Raw genomic sequence first — 19471 nt, 5'->3', positions numbered from 1 at the left:
ATTGAAAGTTTTTAATAACCATTATTCAGATGGCTCTGATACACTTAGGTCTTTTTTCCCTCTTTTACAGACTGAAAAGAAACGCAAGAATCTTTTCTGCAGGTATCACAATGGTAACAAAAACCCCAGACTGATCCTGTCTCCAATTAAAGAGGAAGATGAGTGGGACAGTCCTCATATTGTCCGATACCTGGACGTGTTGTCAGACAAGGAGATTGAAAAAATTAAGGAGATGGCTAAACCCAAGGTAGGTTTTCATTACAAGCTAGCCTTATTCTTTATAAAATGCAATTAGCTGGCCATTTACATTCTTGTAGCAAAGATCCAGTTAATTATTAAACCTGGTGGTTAATGCAGGCCATGAAGAATGCATGGAATTATAAGCATTTAGGATGATTTCAGCTGTAATTTGTGTAAAGTTAAATATTAAGAGTTTTACTGTGCTTTTTTGAAGTGGTTCCAAAATTCACTCCTACTGTAAGGAACGTGTGTATAAATTGATTCACATTATAATCAAGCCTGTGTTTGCTTAGGGAGTCCTAAGACTTTTAGCAGGATTATCGGATAATTTTCCCTTTGTAGGAAAAAATTAGAGGTGAAACAGATGTGTTGTGAAGTCGTGTTGTACTACTGTCAGAAATGGCTGCCTAAATGTATTGCAGCACCAACACAAGTCTTTGTAGGGCATCCACAGAAGGAAGTATGTATTATCAGTGCCCTTTGTTTGAGATGTTTGAGTGTTAAGTTGTCTGACAAAAAAAGAACAGCTCTCTAAAGAGAGAGAGAGCAGTGTGTTAGGGTGAGAGAAAAAGGGTGAAAATGTAGTGTGCTTTGATCCAGTTTGAAAGTGGGCAGGCTCCATTTTTGGTAGCTTGGATGACTGCAGAGTAGGGAATCCATTCCCGGACGGGTTTATCCATTCCCGGGAATTCGGGAATCCCGCATTTCATTCCCTGGAATCCTGGGCGCCCGGGATGACACAGTGCACGGGCATCTCACATGTGAATGGTTTTAGAATGACTGACACTTATTTTTAATAAAACTACTGCTATATGTTGATACAAATAAAAGATTAACCCTATCTACAAGCAGTTCATGCTGTCATATAAGTACATGTATCTTTAGTTGTGGTAATAAGAGCGTAAAAAGCACAGCGTCCTCACAGGTGGCGCAGTGGTACTACTGCTGCTTTGCATTAAGGAGACTATGGAAGATTGCGGGTTCACTTCCCGGTTCCTCCCTGTGTGGATAGTGCTTTGAGTACTGAGAAACGCGCTATATAAATATAATGAGTCATTATTATTTTTATTATTAACGTGTCCAGCGTGTGGTCGTCTATGCTAGAGTGCATCTTCGTGCAGAAGTACGCCAGCCGCTGAGAAGCACGCTCTGCATCCACTGAAGTAGGCGGCACAGTCATCAGATACTGATACACTTGTTCTAAACAACGCCTGCACTTACCATTGCTCTGAAACAGCACCATTTCAGCTTTTACTCATGCATCCAGTTTCTTGTCATCATTCTGTGATGGCAAGTTTCTTAGTACAGATAATGCGGCTGCAACAGACTGACGCATTGAAATTTCAAGTTGCTGTTCAAAGCTGTTGTCTGATGAAGTGCAAGCAGCAGCAATGGCGCCACCTTAATTATTTTCAACTATAACTCTGTTATTTCTTGATCGATATTTACATGCTATATATGCGAGCTTGGCCGTTCCCGTTTTCCCAGGAATTACAGCAGTTTCATTCCCGGGAATGCGGAAATGAAAAATGTCCGGGAATCTCGGGCTCCCTACTGCAGAGTATAGTCAAATCTATACATGGTAGTTAGTTTTTTATTATTTAAATTATTCATACACTTACTGCTTTAGCCAAAATTTAATGTTAGACAACTTACAAACCATTTATTGTTAACAATTAAGGGGTTTCTATATTTGTACACCTGAAATACTATCAGGTTGAGCATCACATAGTGATCCAGGGGAAAGGCTTGTACATTGTGATTTGATGTCCAGCATCTTATCCACTGTGTCAGTACCTTTCATGGGTAACTACTTTTTAGCTTCTACTTCATTAGGATTTGTTTTAGGTTCTTACACTGGAAGGGGTCACATATTGCTTTAAGTATAACATTTTAACCAACACGAGCAAACTTTTACAAGAAAAGTGGATAAAATGTCTTATGAGTTTCCTATATGCGAATGCTGACACACGACATCACAATTTTAGTACACCATACGCTTCCACATATAATAAACTCTACAGTCTGAATTCAATAAATGATGGAATTAATGAAAGCACTCACTTAAGAACTGAATGAGGACAAAATAAAAGTCAGGACTTGCAGTTCAATCCAGTTTACTTCATTGTATTCAGGGACAGTCTAAAGTTTTGATTATCCCATTTATATTTCTAGGATCCATTTTTGATATTCATAGTTACTTTTGTGTGCACCATGTTAAAATTAATTTCAATTTTTGGTAAACAAACACTGATGTGTATACTATTGGGATTTGTTATGTTACCCGTTATTTTACTAAAAGATGTAAGAAAACTGTCATCAAATTTTACATAGGTAATGGCTCACAGGGGTCACCTTGTTTGGAATGAAAGCCATAAGACAGTTGGCTTCCCCAAATTCTAAAAAGATACAGAGTGAATTAGATGTATTAGTAATAATTATGTGCGAGTACATTTCTGAACAGATAGAGAGGAGTCTAAAAGTACCTGTGACAGTGTGCCTGCTCTTCCATTTTATTGAGCTTGTGGTTAAAGTGGTAGCGGTTCAGTATTTCATGCTTGAGTTCGTACAAGACTCCTTTTCAAATTCAGCCATGTATTTAACTTGGTTGTAAGAAGAGAATGCTGTTTGGTATTACAAAATTAAGAAAATCATGATGCTGCCCATACACTACTTGATTTTAAAAGGCAAATAGCAGGAATTATAAATTAAGGGTTTAGAAAATACTGCTGTTAAGTGTATAGTGAGTTGGGGAATTTACTGAGCACAAAAGTGTGTTATTTTATTCTAAATTTACTCCTGTATCTTTTCTCACACAGTTGGCACGAGCAACAGTACGAGACCCTGTTTCCGGTGTGCTTACTGTGGCTAATTACAGAGTATCCAAGAGGTATGATTTAAGTGACATTATGAAGCCACTGTATACAACATCATTAACATCTGTAAATTTCTTTAAAATATTTCTGTAATTTCTGCATTTGTACAGTTACCATATATGTAAGTGTCAACATGTACACTTACAGGCTGTGAAACTGTTCTGGTTTTCAATTTTTTTGGCAAACTGGCTTATACATGAACCTTTTTAATTTCCTGCATACATTTCATACCAAGCGAGGTCACAATAACTAAAGGCACAAGTTAGGAATTATTTCTGTATTTGCCCGAGAGCTTATCTATTTAGTATGTCCTATTAACCTTAATAGGTAAAACCAACAAGAGAGACAATAAAATATATTTCTTCCCTTACTGTTTTGGGAAAACATTCACAAACATTGGCAACATGGCAGTGAAATGGTGAATGTTGCAGATTGTTAACACAGTGGACCGAAATTGGAATCCTGGCCTGGGTTATTTTCATGACCTTGTGTCAGAGGACCATCCTGATCAGTCACAATATTTATGGCCTCTGATTTTATGACCAGCAGTTGGTTTTTAATGTGGCAAGTACAAAAAGTTTTGTTTTTGACAGTGCTTGTACATTTTCAAGAATGGAGTAAAAATAATGAAATGTATCTAAAGACAAGACAAAACAAAAACTATAGAAACTAAATAACAGCACAAATGCAAAATTAACCACTTCTTTAAGCCTAGTTCACTTGGTTTCACTATGTGCTAGCTTCTCTGTCTTTGCGTACTGCTTAGTCAGTCATATTCCTTTCCTTGTGTGACTTTGCTCCTGTGATGGAGTGGTGACTTAGAATACTATGTGTACCTTAAAGCACAACTCAAACCTATCCAAAACCTCTGATTCTAACATTTCTTAATTACACTTTGATTCTGTAAGGAGGAAAAAATGTACAAAATGAAGGTAAAGGTTTGAAGTCTGCCACATAACTATGGCAGCATGCAACAACTATACAGCAAAAACTGCAGAAGCAGCAAAGAAAATAAGTGTGCACTATTTCCTCTACTGAGGACTATTTAGGCTGCTTCAGTCCCTAGGTTCTGATTGAACCTTCTTGTGGTGGGAGTGCTGGTTATATGTCTGTTGTAAATGCCTTCATAAATCCTATGCTTAACAAGTTTGTAGTCCTCCTCTGCCAGCACATTCCACATTTGATTCACTTGCTTTATAAATTTTTTACTGATCTGAATTCATTTGGCTGCTTTCAGCTGCTAAATCCCTCTGCCGTGGTGTTCTTATTCTTCTCCCTACTCCACCCCTCTCACTGTAGGATTAACGATATTTTTATTTCTCATTCAATGGCCTATTTTCTGAAATCCACTTTGCTGCCAGACCATGGGTGTATTTTGTCATAATTTCACTTTTCCCTTTTGTTTATTACTACTTGTTTTATTGCATCCTTACTTTTGAATTGAGAATTCTGCATTAATCTGTCTTCTATGTTTAAAATGTTCGTAGCACTTAATTCTAGTTCTGCTGACATTTCTACATGTGTATAGATGTCCATTGAGGTCTTTTTATATGATATTACAGTTGTAGGTGATGTTGATCCAGCCTACATGCACAGAGAATTGGAACCACGTCTCCCATTCTTCTTCAAAATCATTGTTGGCCTCTTACTAGAAATCCATACATTTTTCCTTCTTTATTCTCTGGAAAGCTTCATTATTGTTTAATTTAGTTCTTCTAGAACTTTCAGTAGCATGGATTAAACCTATTACATAGCTCCACCTTTGAGAAGTGACAGTCTGCAGTACAACTGGTCCAGAGTTGTCTGGTTGGCTTTCATTGCTGCAACACTGATCCTTGATTTCTAATTCTCCTCTTTACAATGTTTATACTTTTATTTATCCTTCTGTGGGCTTTGCCTTGTGTGTTGCACTTCCAGTGCTTCTCATGGAAATCTGACTGGTAGTGATATTCCTGTTTGAATAGCTGTTGATGATAACATTTTTCTATAGCACATTTTCATGTACAGGAGTACTGTAGCACAAAGAGCTTTACAAGATGTCAAAGAATAAATAATAAACAAAGAAAAGCAAGATAAAATTAGATAAGAATAATAATGAATATCCCATCCATCCATCCATTTTCCAACCCGCTGAATCCGAACACAGGGTCACGGGGGTCTGCCGGAGCCAATCCCAGCCAACACAGGGCACAAGGCAGGAAACAATCCTGGGCAGGGTGCCAACCCACCGCAGGACACATACAAACACACCCACACACCAAGCACACACTAGGGCCAATTTAGAATCGCCAATCCACCTAACCTGCATGTCTTTGGACTGTGGGAGGAAACCGGAGCGCCAGGAGGAAACCCACGCAGACACGGGGAGAACATGCAAACCCCACGCAGGGAGGACCCGGGAAGCGAACCCAGGTCCCCAGATCACCCAACTGCGAGGCAGCAGTGCTACCCACTGCGCCACCGTGCCGCCCAATAATGAATATATAATGTACAAAACAAATAATGCACACTTATGTAAGATAGTTATATAATTAATAGAGAAGTAAAGTCCTTATATATAGAATCTGCTTTTAAGTGTTGTAACAAAAGGCACTATATTGGTGCCTAACTCGACACAGACAAACACGGGAGGCACACTGATAAAACAAGCTAATGTTTTATTTCTATTTCTTCTATTTCTCTGACTCCCGGAGTGGTGCCTGCTGGCTCCCTTTATAGTCTATCCGGAAGTGCACCAGGTGTTTGATGATGGATTTCCAGCTGCACTTCCGGGTGTGGCGGACGAACGACCCACACGGGCTCAGGAAGCTGTTCAGCTCCCCCTGGTGGTGGCCACGGAGCCCGACAGGGATGGGCTCCGGTGTAACACGATTGTGCCCCCGATGCAACACAGAGGGGCTGCCACCAAGTGTTCCGGGGATGTAATGTGCATCCCATGGCTGCTCCCCCAGATCCAGTGTCAAAGGGGTGTCCCAGCCCCGGCCATCCGCCACAGTGTCTAAAGATAAATTCAATAATAAGGTCATATGCCATAAGTACAGAAACAGTAATGAGAACAGTGTTTTCCTCTGGAATGTGACAAGAGTGTGTACTTGAGGTAGTGTACTTTAGTACACAGTTGAGGTGGACTGGATTTCTGAATGTAGACTACAGACCTTGCATTCCATTTAGCTCATTTTATTAACTAACTGCTAAATTGCCCAAAATTCTTATCCAGTTATACTTAAATAATAAGTAGATATCCTCTTTCACTCTCCACTGTACTGAAATGTGCATTTCATTTCTGTCTTGAATGTATCCACCTAATCCTTCTGAAAATAATACCAGTTCTACTTGGTCCTACTGTCTACCACACTACTTGACAGCTTATTCCATGTTCAGTATCTGTGGTTCTCAGTGTAAAGAAAACCTTCATAATGTTTGTGAGAAATTTACCCTTAACCAGTTTCCATCTTTATCCACCCATTCTTGACAAACTCATTTTAAAATGATCTTTAAAAAATGTTGATCCACTGTACTAATTCCATTCATAATTTTAAACACTTCAGTCATTCCCCATCTTAATCTTCTTTTGCTTAAACTGAAAAGGATCGGCTCTTTTAATCTTTCCTCATAATTCTTTCCCTGTATCCCTGGGAGCCTAGTCACTCTTCTCTGAACCTTTTCCAATGTATGAGTAAATTATGCTAGATTTAGTTTACAATAAACAAGAGAATTTTGAAAGCCTCAGTTAGACATTCACCCAGTTATCACTAGTCAAATCAGAATTGTTTCAAATTCTGTCAAGTCATTCTGTTTAGTTTACTTTGTTCCTGGAATCTGATTAGTTGATATTTATGTTAATAATACAGTCAGTCAGTCAGTCATTGTCCAACCCGCTATATCCTAACACAGAGTCACAGGGGTCTGCTGGAGCCAATCCCAGCCAGCACAGGACGCAAGGCAGGAACAAATCCTGGGCAGGGCGCCAGCCCACCGCAGGGCACACACCAAGCACACACACACTAGGGACAATTTAGGATTGCCAATGCACCTAACCTGCATGTCTTTGGACTGTGGGAGGAAACCGGAGCACCCGGAGGAAACCCACACAGACACGGGGAGAACATGCAAACTCCTCCATGCAGGAAGGACCCAGGAAGCGAACCCAGGTCTCCTCCTTACTGCAAGGCAGCAGCGCTACCACTGCGCCACCGTGCTGCCCGTTAATAATACATCAGATGCATAAAATGGGAACAGTATTGATCATTCTCCACAACCTCCTAAACGACCAGCGCTACAAAACATTTATACATATTCTTTAAACAGATGCAATAATTTTAATATACATTAGAACATTCTAGACGAGGGCAGGCCACTCAACCCAACAGAGATCGCCATTCCTATCCACTTAATTGCTTCCTTTGCAACTTCTCTTTCAACTCTTTATTAACCCACTGCAGAATCTTGTGTTTTGTTTTTTTTTAATTTCCTATTAATTCCAAATTTAAGTATGTACCTGTCCTGCATTATATGTAAGCTATTTCACCAGGTAGAAAGATATTGAAGTGATGATTTTAGGAATTGACAGGTTAAGTAAGATCTTTAAGACTAGACGTTTTAGTCTGCAAAAGTTTAGTGTGACTTGAAAATAAATCGGCATGCTTAGATTTTATAATTTTCTGGGATTAGATACTGCTGTATCACACATTGACAGAGAAGGCCGTAGCCTTTCCAACAACAGACTTATGGAGACGGATCAATTTTGGAAGCCTGTGTTGAACTTTCATGAAAGTAATAAATGTGTTAATCTGTTATGTTAAACTGTTGGAAATGATGCTGCTCAAAGACGTGAAGTTCTCCACTATGTGCACAGCCTGTCCATTGATGTGTAAAAATGGAGAGCTATCTGTCTCTCAATAACGAGAACTGTAAGAGTCTGGCCCCTCATCTGTTGCCGGTTTCTGCCTTCCACCCAGTGCTGTCTGACCCTTCGTTACCCTGAATTGGATTAAGCAAGTCTGAGAATGTTGCATTATTTTATCTTTTATTGCTTTCATCCATTTGTTCTTCTTTTACTTTGCTTTTGGTAGTATCATGACAATAATGTGTGTGTGTATAATATATATATATATATATATATATATATATACAGTATATATATATATATATTTATTTTGTTTTATTCATGTACCTATTTTTGTATTTAGTAATGTAAAGAGCTTCTGTAAACAGCCAAATTTCTTTGCCCCAGGACAAATAAAGTTCTGTTTATAACATGACCTCTGAACATGCATGTTACAGATGAGCAGATGCTATTTTGTATTTAAAGAACAAAACAAAAAATTACAAAAATACTTTTAAACATAACCTATGACTCAAAGAATGAACACAGCAGCACATAGCAGCTCACTCATGCTAATTCTGCTGCTGCTTTAATTTTTCCTTCCCTGATTATGTATCATTAATCATTTTTTAGCATTTCCTATATATAATAAACCTGTTGAGTGAATGAGATAAAAAGGAAGCGGTTACAGAGATTATCAGGCCTTTCTGAGTTATCCGTTTGCTTTAGGTGCCTTTGGAATTTGTTCAAGTTTCACAATGTATAATTTTGAAATTACGTTACTTTAAGCATCATATAATGCAGGTAATAAAAGAGATTATGATCTAACTTTAAAGTAGGTCAGATTGCAGATATTACAAAGACTTTTGCCATGTTTTAGGGAGAAAAAGGTTTTTGATGACTATTTAAAGAAACAGATTAATGTATCTTAGAAAGTGTCACTGTCATTTTTTGCTTTTGGCAATTGTGTAACTTAAGTCACTTATGAAGATTCAGATGAACATGTCTAAAAGCAAGTTTCTTATAAGTGGTAATCCAAAGTGATGGATTCACCCCTTATGTCTTGTCTGTGTTTTTTCCGGGTGATAACAGATAACTCTGGTGTTTGAACGCTGGCACAAAATGCCCCCTAAAAGACACTTTCTGGGCATATCCTGATTAAGAGACATGTACTTGAGTTCTTCTCTCAGCATGCATGGAATCTTGCAGTAAGGAAGATGAATGTAAGGAAGAAGAATGAAATTTGTGTTGTTACTGTGCATTTATAACTGTTATAATGTTGTTAGTGTGTATCATTATTGTTCTTACTGTGTTGATTTATAAAAATGTCATTTAGCATTTTCAATGGTTATTTACAGGAAATATAGCCCTTTTTTCAAAGGTTATGAGAAAATATCTCCTCCTTTTTCCACGAAAGAGTCTTTAATGTGCCTGTGTCTATTTTGTTTTATTTAGTGCCTGGCTAGAGGGAGAAGATGACCCCATGATTGCCCGTGTGAACCAAAGAATGGAGGATATAACAGGTCTGGCAGTGGAAACTGCAGAGCTTCTTCAGGTATGCATTATGGCTCTTTAGCCACTCTTCTTCTTCTTTCAATCCAGTCAGAGAGTCCCTCAAAGCATATAAATTATCAAGTCACCATCACCCTCACATTGAGTGGAGTGGGCTTTGAAATGTGGCTGCTTAGCTCTATTTTGTAGCATTTTCTTAGTTTTATAAAATAATTTATAATAGTAGACCTTTTCCTAAGTCTCAATCTGATGGTCATCAGAGTTACTTCTTAGCTCAGCACAGCACATTGGTCAACTAATGTGAAGCAAGGGCAATGTTTTTGTTGTAAATAATTACAGAGGTGCAGCCAGAGTGTTGAACTTTTGACTAATAAATTGTAGCAGCATACATTTCAGTAGTATTTTTTCTCTTTACACAACCTGCTTTGTGCATTTTGTTGCTTGTAGTTTAACCTTTGAGCAAAATGTACCATCACAGATTGCAGATTATTTCATATTACAGCTACTTTTGTTTCAATTTAAAGTTATTTCAGAAGTTAAATTCAGGAACATTATTTTTTAGGATGCTCTAGAGTGTGTACTTTAGAAAGTGAAGCAAGATTTAAGGACATAACCACATTATGAACAAGCTAGAAACAAAACTTCTGATTCACTTTTTTTCCAAATACTGTATATTGTGGACTTAGTTGCTTTATAAATTATTGTGATGTGCACACAATACAGTGAAATTCCTTCTTGCATGTACAACCAACATGCAACAAATTGCCACTTTTTTGGGATGTGGGGGAAAAGTAGAGCACCCAGAGTAAAACCCACCTGGAGAAAGTACAGACTGTGACTGGTCCTGCGATGTCACTGCACAAGCATATCAACTAACATAAAGGCATTAATTCAAATAAAAACTACTTCATTGTATCTGGATGTAACATTTCTTCATGGTAACATATTATAGCACTCAGATCAATTTACAGTTCTTTCTTACTGGACTGTCAGTGGAGATAGCCCAGGTGCACATTCAAAACATTCTTTCACATTATACACCAGCCACACACCTATTGTTAGGCCCCACAGAAGGTTTAAATGTGAAATTGCTAAGTGACAGCAAATCCGTTGCTGTCTGCTTCAGCATTTTTGTTTAGAGATAGAATCTGCCCCCTAATAACTCGTAGTTGATCTGTTTTGTTAAAATTGTTGAAGGTCATCTGTTTTACATTTTAAGACCTGAGCCCTTTCAACTCTGTGTTTGCATTTAACCTTTTTAATCTTTTTACCAGTTATTGTCCATCCATCCATCCATCCATTTTCCAACCCGCTGAATCTGAACACAGGGTCACGGGGGTCTGCTGGAGCCAATCCCAGCCAACACAGGGCACAAGGCAGGAAACAATCCTGGGCAGGGTGCCAACCCACCGCAGGACACACACAAACACACCCACACACCAAGCACACACTAGGGCCAATTTAGAATCGCCAATCCACCTAACCTGCATGTCTTTGGACTGTGGGAGGAAACCGGGGCGCCCGGAGGAAACCCATGCAGACACGGGGAGAACATGCAAACTCCACGCAGGGAGGATCCGGGAAGCGAACCCGGGTCCCCAGGTCTCCTAACTGCGAGGCAGCAGCGCTACCCACTGCGCCACCGTGCCGCCCACCAGTTATTGTATCTGAGGTAATTTATTATACATTTTTTGCAGTAGGCACTTCATTTGTTTTTCCTGTAATTTTGCTAAATGTAGAATAAGACATTCCTAATTAACGTGTAATCATGTTGATACTGTACTTTAGGACTGGGATGGCTATCTTGACACTTTATGCATTTGCAAATTGTTAATCAATTTTGATAAAAGCATCTCTTACCCAATTGTAAAATATGAATGCCAGACAGTATCCCTTGTCTAGTGCATTTGTAGAACCAGTGTACATACTACTAAACTGAAAGCTGCAGCCAAAGCCTAAAGCAGCTTGGTGCTGCACAAACGTTGTGAAACTGTAGATAGCAATTTAACATCCTGATGTGTTATTTTGCATAATATTAACCCTAAACTTGTGGTAACAAAGCATATCAGTGATGATGAAAGCAACCTATATGCTGTAGGAGTGAGAGATTATTAGAGGTCAAAGCAAACTGGATATGTAAGGCAAGCAAGTTTTCAGAATGTCGGTCAGTTATTTTCTAACCCGCTCAGTCCTGAACAGGTTTGCAGTGGTCTGCTGGAGCCTATTCCAACTAGTATAGGGTGCAAGGCAGGAACAAACCCTGGACAGGGTGCCAGTCCATCACAGGTGAAACACACACACACACATGCACACATCAACCCCAGCCACACACTAGGGCCAATTTAGGATTGCCAATTCACCTAGGCTGCACATCTTTGGAGTGTGAGAGGAAACCCACGCAGATATGGGGATAACTCCACATAGAGAGGACGTGGGACAAGGCAGCAGCACTACCACTGCGCCACCGTGTCACCCCTTTAGCCACTAGTATTTTCAGTTGGCCTAGACAAGTTCCTTATTTACTCTCTACAGTAAAATTTTATGCCATTCTTTGATACAATTATAGTTACAGATATTTATGTATAAACTGTCTCTTTTTAAATAAAGGTTGCTAACTATGGAGTAGGTGGTCAGTATGAGCCTCATTTTGATTTTTCCAGGGTAAGTAAATTTATTTTTTATTTTAATCTCTCACAACATGTACATTGATTTATTTAACATTGTATTTTTTTAAACTTCACAAATGGCTTTTCTTGCACCCATATAAGATGACATTTTGGCACTTTGAACTGCTGAAATAGGCTGACACAGTTATGCAGTTGTTTATTAGTGGATGGCAGTGTATTGACCCTGTGCATAATGACAGAGCATCCTGTGCTGCCAATTCCCTTATCAACACATTTGTTGCTCATTTGGTTGACGTTGAATTCTGTGTGATGTGTTAACAAGATTAAAATAAACCATGATGCCGTTTTGAAGTGATTTTCAGAATCTGTCTAATTTCATTTTAAAAGGCACAAAGTATTCATAAATATTTTAACTATGGAGGCATTAATATGTGGTAATATGTGCATTTTGAGGGAAGAGCTAATGTAACAATGCAGTGATTACATTTAAAGTTGTTTTATTTGTGTATGTGCGGGAAGACTATGCACTGTTGGGCTAACAGAACTTACAAGAGTTGCCTTACAAGTAGATACACTAGTAAAGCAATTTGGGATCTGGTATTGTGTAAAATTAAAATAATGATTTCAATAATTTACTGTAAAAATGTATACAACAAATAAAATATTGCAGTAATCTTTTTTTCATTGAATACCAGTTTGGTATATTTTTCAGCCATTTTGAGTTCCTTTTGCAGTGATGAGCACTCCAATAGGCCATCATGGATCTTGATCATTTTCTGTTCTGTTCTAATTCATGATGAAAAGAACTGAACTTGAGATGTGGGTTGGGAAATGGTCCCTGCTTGTCATTTTTTGTTGTTTTTCATCACATACGTTATTACAGTCTCCTTATCAGTTTAGAAGTTGCACGAATGATGAGCTCTCACTACCTTGTTTAGCTCCAAATTTTTTCTTGGTTTGCCTCAACATCTTGTCAGATATGTTGTGCTGATTCCATAAATATTATTGTAATTGGTTGAAAATACACTAAAGCTTTACACAGACTATGTTTGGTTGATTTAATATTCATTTTTGCTTTTCCTAACAAACTGGGTGAGCTTGTCAAACTGTAAATGTGGGTTAAAGTTGTGACCATCTGTTGCAGCGCCCTTTCGACAGCAGTCTCAAGAAGGATGGGAATAGGCTAGCTACCTTTCTGAACTATGTAAGTACCCCATGTGTGCAGTGTCTGCTTCCTGGCTTACTGTCACCTTCCTCTCAAATTTTATTTTTATAGAAAGATGAACCTGATGCTTTCAAAAGATTAGGCACTGGAAATCGCGTGGCTACTTATTTAAATTATGTAAGTATCTGGTGTGACTTAAACCTAAAGGCCCATGTTCAGTAATTTAAGGTCCCAAAGGTAAGGCTTTTAGACGGTAACATGCTGCTTACCACATAATCTTGTTTAATCTGCAAATTAATTGTAAGTTAAATACAAAAATCAAGAAGACTAATGCAAAACTTTTATTCATTTAATATGACAAAGTGGAAAATTTGAATTGACTTGTAAACTAAATTCACATGAAGAATTGCAGAAAGAGAATTCACACCAGCTTTTCACTTCTTAAAATATGAATGTTATCAGTATCAATTAGCTCCTTCAATCTTTTCAATTTGGATGTCCCAACAGGTTAATAATGTCAACCATTCAGCCTTTCTGGTTCTCAGTTTGCATGTTAATACTAAATGCCTGTTTGTTGGTGGCCTTTTTTTTTAAAAAAAAAATGTGAATGTATTCAATTAGCCCTGTTTAATTTGTTTATAAGATGTTTATAATTAGATTTTCCTAAGATCAGTTTAGGTGAGACCTGGTAGTTTTCACTGTTTAATTGACAAGACCTTAAAGTTGTGCCATTACCAAATGGGGCAAAGATTTCAAAATATCCATCCATCCTTTTCCGCTTATCCGAGATCGGGTCGCGGGGGCAGCAGCTTGAGCAGAGATGCCCAGACTTCCCTCTCTCCGGCCATTTCTTCTAGCTCTTCCAGGGGAATCCCAAGGCGTTCCCAGGCCAGCCGAGAGACATAGTCCCTCCAGCGTGTCCTGGGTCTTCCCTGGGCCTCCTCCCGGTTAGACGTGCCCAGAACACCTCACCAGGGAGGCGTCCAGGAGGCATCCTGATCAGATGCCCGAACCACCTCATCTGACTCCTTTCGATGCGGAGGAGCAGCGGCTCTACTCTGAGCCCCTCCCGGATGACTGAGCTTCTCACCCTATCTTTAAGGGAGGGCCCAGACACCCTGCAGAGGAAACTAATTTCAGCCACATATATTCGTGATCTCGATCTTTCGGTCACTACTCATAGCTCATGACCATAGGTGAGGGTAGGAACATAGATTGACTGGTAAATTGAGAGCTTTGCCTTATGGCTCAGCTCCTTTTTCACCACAACAGACCAATGCAGAGCCCGCATTACTGCGGATGCCGCACCGATCCGCCTGTCGATCTCACGCTCCATTCTTCCCTCACTTGTGAACAAGGTCCCGAGATACTTGAACTCCTCCACTTGGGGCAGGATCTCGCTACCAACCCTGAGAGGGCACGCCACCCTTTTCCGGCTGAGGACCATGGTCTCGGATTTGGAGGTGCTGATTCCCATCCCAACCGCTTCACACTCAGCTGCGAACCAATCCAGAGAGAGCTGATGATCACAGCCTGATGAAGCAAACAGGACAATATCATCTGCAAAAAGCAGTGACCCAATCCTGAGTCCACCAAACCGGACCCCCTCAACACCCTGGCTGCGCCTAGAAATTCTGTCCATAAAAGTTATGAACAGTATATTTCAAAATATAATGAGCCTTGGATGCCTGAAATTTACTGTGGGATGAATTTTACTATTTTTATTTTTATTATGTTTAAGAAACTTTACAACTACAGTTCTAATTCAATCTTTCACTTGCTCAGGTGATCATTTCTGGTTTTGTTGATCAATTGATATTGCAGATTTTAGATTAGATGTGTTTTTTGGTATAAAGTTATAAGATCTTGTCATGTCTGAATATAATCCTTTGATTCTGTTATGCAAACTTATTTATGAAACTAAGATTGAAAATATATGTGTTAAATCTTCTTTAGCTTTTCCATAGATTCATTTACATAAATTAGCTTACTGCTATTCTTATTATTATCATAAAGCCTCTTTTTATTATGCCTTTCTTGATTTAATTGATGAGGAATGTCACTAATAATACTACTTAAATAAAACAAGGTAATAAGATAATAATAATAAGAATATACTAGTACTAATACTACTACTGCTACTAATAAGATAGTAACAAGGTAATAAGAATTTTAAGAAAAGCAATCAAAGGAAAGAAACTGAAAAACAAATCAGTATTAGATTATAAATGAAACATGACTACTTGACAACAAAGGAGAAGAAAACATCAACTTCAGTTAACAGCACTTCTGGAGAGGATAAATCTGAAGGGAATTTATGTAAAAGATATTTACAGTATATGAAACTAAAGAGTTAATAAAAATTTCTCAAAGTCTAAGAAAAAATTTATTAGTTGAAATGATACAGCTTTTTAATAATGCTAATAATGGCAAGGATAAAGTGTATTGGTTTATAGGTTTATATACATTGCGGTAAAAGTTAGATAATATTAATATTTGTAAATAAGTAGAGGGTAGGCTACTTAACTAACAGAACTACATTAATCTAAACATACATTTAATGTATATCTTTAAGGCATCATTTAATTATTGTAGATTTTACTTCATTTAAGTAGAAGCTAATATAAATTTCTTTATTGTTCTGTTATTGCAGATGAGTGACGTTGAAGCTGGAGGTGCCACAGTATTTCCAGACTTTGGTGCAGCCATCTGGCCTAGAAAGGCAAGTATAATACACATTCAGTGTTTTGCTTGATTAACAATTATATTTAACAAATTAATGCTTGTCGTGATCTGGTAATCTACTACACAGAATAAGGGTGTACTGAAGTACAAACTGTTTTTTTAATACACTGTAGTTTCAAAGCATATATTACACAAACTGTTCTCACTGTTTTTCTTTTTGCTTCTGAACATCTGTCTGTCTATCTATCTATCTATCTATCTATCTATCTATCTATCTATCTATCTATCTATCTATCTATCTATCTATCTATCTATCTATCTATCTATCTATCTATCTATCTATCTATCTATCTATCTATCTATCTATCTATCTATCTATCTATCTATCTATACGCAGTTATTACTGTCTATATAAAGACTGTTTAATTTCCCCAGATCCACTGGAAGGTCTTTGTAAACTCTGCTTTTATCCCACGTACAAAAGATTTGTATTTTAGGTAAGAAAGGAAGTAATGTGCACAACAAACAGCACCAAAATACTTAATGTGTATCTTCTTCACATTTTTGGTGATATCAAGGATTGCTGCTAGAAAACTCTTTGTCATTTATATGTGATGTCATGGAATTGTTACCCTATCAAAATTACATGCAAAAAATATCAGGAAAATATTTGATCTGTAGAACAGATGAATGCAATGCAAAGCTGCTGATTTTACCTTGATCTTTCACCATCAAGAAAAGATGATGCTGATAGAGTGTACTTTCCTGATCTTTATTACTTGCAATTTTCTATCTGTCCTTTTCTGACCTTTTGCCTTGCCATCACCTTAGCATTTGCCATATACAGGCTTTGGCCTTTTTCAGAAATCACCATCATGTCTTTATTGTATGCTTAGTAGTGCTGGGTGGTATACCGTGTCATACCGAAAACCATTTTTTATTTTTATTATGATATGGATTTTTCTTATACCGCAACACCGGTTTAAATTGCCTAAACAATGTTCGGAACGTGGCACAGTGGGAAACTGTTTAAGGGGGACCTTTTTCACTGCTACACCGCTAAACACATGCCGCAGAGGTGTTGAGTGGGGGGCTCTTTTTCACTGCTACACCGCTAAACAAGCATACAACTGAGTACATGCGTTAGTGGAGGTTTTGTGTGGTGAAAATGGACAGAGAACACTCCGAAACTGAAGCTGTAGCAGACGATAAAATTGAACATGATAACACAGAAGAACTGTTGCTGGAAAAAGGAGTCACATCTGTTGTCTGGAGATACTTTGGATTTAAAAGGTCGGATGTGGAACATTATGTTCAAATGTGTGAATACTGTTTCTATACTACTGGATAATACTGCAAGCCAAGTTGTATTTTTTTCAATACTGTGTAATGTACCTGGGTACTGTGTAATAGTGTGACAACATGTTGACTTTATTCTCGACATTTCCACTTTAATCTCGACACTTATGACGAGAATAAAGTTGACATTTCTACTTTATTCTCGCCGTTTGACGAGATTAAAGTCGACATGTTGACTTTATTCTCGTAATTTGTTATTAAAGTAGAACATCGTAAACTACACTTCATCTTAAAATGAATATTTAATTTACTAGATTTTTTCAAACCCTGTCGTAAGTTATGTAGCACATTAAATGCTTTGTGTTGTGTTCCCGGGGCCATGTTAATCGCTATGTGCTTCTTAAACTGACTTCCTCTTGCTCTAAGAGGAGGTGCAGGCAGCACACAGAATACATTCATTTCATGATATTCCTGCTCCCTGAACATTTAGAATGCTAAGATAAATACTTGATATAATTTTCATGATGAAATGCATTAACTCTTTTAGGGCTAATTTTTTTTTTTGTTTCTTTTCTCCCAGGACTGAATATTTTTCCAAAAACTAACATTTTTTAAAAAAGAACACAAAGCAATTGTTTAACATATCAAATCAACAAAAAATATTTCCTTTTGACAAATGTTACTGTCTTGCATGTTGTATGAGCCTGCATACTCTGATTTCACATACATTTTACACAGCAAAGTCTGATCTCGCTCAAAGCAGCCAATTTCAGTCATTGCCACATTGCACTCCTTACAATGTGTTGTTTTGATGCCTATTTTTCAATTGTCTGTTGCTGTATTTTCTAACATATATTGTTAGTGTGTACTGTAGAGAGACAAGTCACCCATTTGCCATCATGCCATGCCACTGCCACCAAGTTTTCTGCCTGCATGAAAACCATATTGTCAACTCTTTTCATCTTCTGAAACTTTATGAACTTTATGTATGGCATTATAGCCTGGCTCACCCCATGGGATTTGCTTCTGTTTATTACAGAAGTGAAAAAAACTTTGCAGCAGCACGTACCTAAGCCACCAGGGGACAAAACACGTTTGGACCAATGCTCCCTGAAGTTATATCACCAGTTCTGTCCCATCTCTATTTGTAATGCCACAGCGCGCTTCATCTCGTCTTTCGTTGTGGGTTTCCACTTTGAAAAACGAGAATGCGATGCAAACGCAGCCCGCGATTCAAAAAAAATCTCTGCCTACCTGTTTGTCTCGTCTGACAGTAGCTGAAAAGCAGCATCAGGAGAGAGCAGCCTGAAGTACAGCAGCTGGTGATCTGTCATGTCCAAAAGCAAGCCATGCCGTCTTGTAAACTCCGGTAGCCAGATCGGCTCTCAACGGATCAATGTCTGTGTATTTATCCCATGCGAACCTTGCCGTAGATGCATCGGCTGCGCGAAGGCACTCAACTGGCAGCAGATCCGCTGGCGCGGCATCGGCTGGTGTCTGATCAGCTGATGCCTGCTTCTAACTCTCTTGCTCGATCTCCTGATCACTGCCAATAAAGTCCGATTCTGAAAAATCAAGAGTCCGACTCCGCGATAATGCGCAAAACAACGTCTGCCAAGTGTTTTCTTTTCTGCACTTGCTTCGCTGCCTTTTCACATGTCGGTGCCATCTTGCCTTTGTTTACATTTCGCAACTCACGCACACGCAATGTTTATTTGCCGAGTCAACGAGTCTAGCATTCCTCCAAGCACAGAGGGAATGCCTGTGACGTGACAGTGAGATTTGTCGCCATTAACAGCTGATTGTCGCCCTCTATCCCTGGATGTCGACATTCGCCTTCAACCCCGCCTGTCGACAAAAGTCGACATCCGCCCTAAAAGAGTTAAAACATGTATTAATCATGTGGGGGCACGGTGGCATGGAGGTTGCACTGCTGCCTCGCAGCAATTGGGTCCTGGGAGTTCCCTGCTTTGAATTTGCATGTTTTTTCTGGTGGGTTTACTTGGCGTGCTTCAGTTTCCTTTCAAAGTCATGTAGGATGGCGGGTTTTGTTATGCTGTATTAACCCTGCTAGTGTATGTATTGCTTGTATTCACCCTGCGATGTGCTGGCGCCATGTTCAGGATTTCCTCCTGCCTTGCACACAATGTTTGCTGGGATGGGCGCAACCCTGAAAGGACGGCATAATTAAACATGTATAACGAAGATTTTTTTTCACAAGGACGTTTATCATGTGGCGATT

At 38.6% G+C, this 19471-nt stretch overlaps 1 protein-coding gene across 3 annotated transcripts in view; it reads left to right on the top strand.

The window, feature by feature from the left end:
• LOC114660240 (prolyl 4-hydroxylase subunit alpha-2-like) overlaps positions 1–19471 on the top strand; it is a 67109-nt gene that overhangs the window by 31762 nt on the left and 15876 nt on the right. Inside the window, exons 8-14 of one of the 3 annotated variants that reach the window (XM_051933472.1) lie at positions 71–247; positions 3060–3130; positions 9397–9496; positions 12061–12114; positions 13225–13284; positions 13357–13422; positions 15899–15967. In XM_051933472.1, the coding sequence (XP_051789432.1) occupies positions 71–247; positions 3060–3130; positions 9397–9496; positions 12061–12114; positions 13225–13284; positions 13357–13422; positions 15899–15967 (597 nt within the window). The remainder of the gene's footprint in view (positions 1–70; positions 248–3059; positions 3131–9396; positions 9497–12060; positions 12115–13224; positions 13285–13356; positions 13423–15898; positions 15968–19471) is intronic. The other 2 variants (XM_051933471.1, XM_028812797.2) reach the window with 2 other exon arrangements.

Source organism: Erpetoichthys calabaricus, chromosome 11 (assembly GCF_900747795.2).
Source record: "Erpetoichthys calabaricus chromosome 11, fErpCal1.3, whole genome shotgun sequence".
Classification (NCBI taxonomy): domain Eukaryota; kingdom Metazoa; phylum Chordata; class Cladistia; order Polypteriformes; family Polypteridae; genus Erpetoichthys; species Erpetoichthys calabaricus.
This window is presented reverse-complemented; position numbering and strand designations above follow the sequence as displayed.